Source organism: Myotis brandtii, unplaced genomic scaffold (assembly GCF_000412655.1).
Source record: "Myotis brandtii unplaced genomic scaffold, ASM41265v1 scaffold691, whole genome shotgun sequence".
In the NCBI taxonomy this organism is placed as follows: Eukaryota; Metazoa; Chordata; class Mammalia; order Chiroptera; family Vespertilionidae; genus Myotis; species Myotis brandtii.
In genome coordinates, this window is record NW_005370704.1 from 411,893 (window position 1) to 413,356 (window position 1,464).

The 1,464-nt window shown below is 66.7% G+C and overlaps 1 protein-coding gene across 1 annotated transcript in view; it reads right to left on the minus strand.

The window, feature by feature from the left end:
- The window catches only part of LOC102261146 (beta-lactoglobulin-like), a 7,356-nt gene extending 5,925 nt beyond the window's left edge, over positions 1-1,431 (minus strand). The window contains exons 1-2 of the mRNA XM_005881833.1: positions 1,314-1,431; positions 54-193 (exon numbers count right to left, since the gene is read on the minus strand). Of these exons, the coding sequence (XP_005881895.1) occupies positions 54-193; positions 1,314-1,409 (236 nt within the window). The 5' untranslated portion in view covers positions 1,410-1,431. The remainder of the gene's footprint in view (positions 1-53; positions 194-1,313) is intronic.
- Between the last annotated feature and the right edge of the window lie 33 nt (positions 1,432-1,464).

A 1,464-nucleotide genomic window follows, 5' to 3' on the forward strand; every position in this document is an offset into this window, starting at 1 on the left:
GCCCTGCCCCCCAGTCCTGGCACCCAGCCCCCTCCCCGCAGCCGGACACCCACCGTCTGTGCACCATGATCTCCAGGTCGCCCTGGGGGGTGGGCCGCAGCTCCTTGACGTACATCCTCAGGGGGGCGTCCTGGGTGCTCAGCAGGGCGAGGTCGCTGGCTGCCATGGCCATGGAGTACCAGGTCCCGGCCACCTGGGGAGGGGCCGTGAGCTGCACTGGGGGGCGGGGGGAACCCCAGCTCCCGGGTGGGCTCTCTGTCCCTCCCGTCTGGGCCAGTGGCGTCCTACCCACTCCCGACTCCCCCAGGCCGGCCTAGGGAGGGGGCTGGGTCCTCACTGACCCCCCGGGCCGCTGTGGGACCCTCCTCTGCTGAGCTGAGGAATGTTCTAGCTAAACTCATCTCAGCCCAGAGAAGGACCCCGAGAGCCGCCTCCGTGAGTGAGGGGGAGGCAGAGGGGCCAGGGAGGGCCTAGACTGTGTCCCCCAAATTCATATGTTGCAGTCCTGAGCCCAGCACCTCAGACCACGACTGTTAGGAGGTGAGACCTTTGCCCAGCAGCGTGGCTCAGTGGTTGAGCGTCCCGGGTTCGATTCCCCGTCAGGGCGAGTTGGGGGTTCGATCCCCAGTGGGGGGCATGCAGGAGGTAAGGCTCCCGCCCGGCCCTGCCTCCTCCCCGTGGGAGGCTATGGAGTTTGTGAGGAACAGCGAGGCCCCTCCCGCCGGCCCTCCTGCAGCTCCTCCCTCCGTGGGGGCTCCCGCCCGGCCCTGCCTCCTCCCCGGGGGAGGCTATGGAGTTTGTGAGGAACAGCAAGGCCCCTCCCGCCGGCCCTCCTGCAGCTCCTCCCTCCCAGTGAGCCTCATCATTGATATTTCTCTCTCCCCCTCCCTTCCCCTCTCTCTCTCTCTCTCTCTCTCTCTAAAAATAATAATAATAAGCAATAAAAATAAAAACGATTAATCAAATAAAAAAGGAAACGGGTCCTGGAAGAGGTTAAAGGGAGGGTGGGCCCGGTCCCGCCTGACGGGTCCCGTGTAAGCGGAGGAGATGGGGACACGGGCACAGAGCGCAGGCCGTGTGGGGACGCAGGGGGCAGCCGCCCACCCCGGCCTCGGACCAGCCTCAGGACCTGAGACCCTAAGTGGCTGTTGTTTAAGCCGCTGACCGTCCGTGGGGCTTTGTTAGGCGGCCCCAGCGGAGTCCTGCAGGCCCCGGACACCCCGGCTTCCCCGTCTTCTGAGGCCCCCGCCGCCCCTGTCGCCCTGCACTCGGCCCTGCCCAGCCTCCCCACGCACAGCACCCCGTCCCCAGACCTTCTGGACGTCCAGGTCCTCCCCGGTCTGGGGCACAAAGATGTCCTGGGTGCCGCACACCAGGGCCACGCTGAGAGCGAGCAGGAGGCACTTCATGGCTGCAGCTGCGGGACTTCCAGCTCCGAGCGCTGAGGCCGAGCGGCGGGGGGGG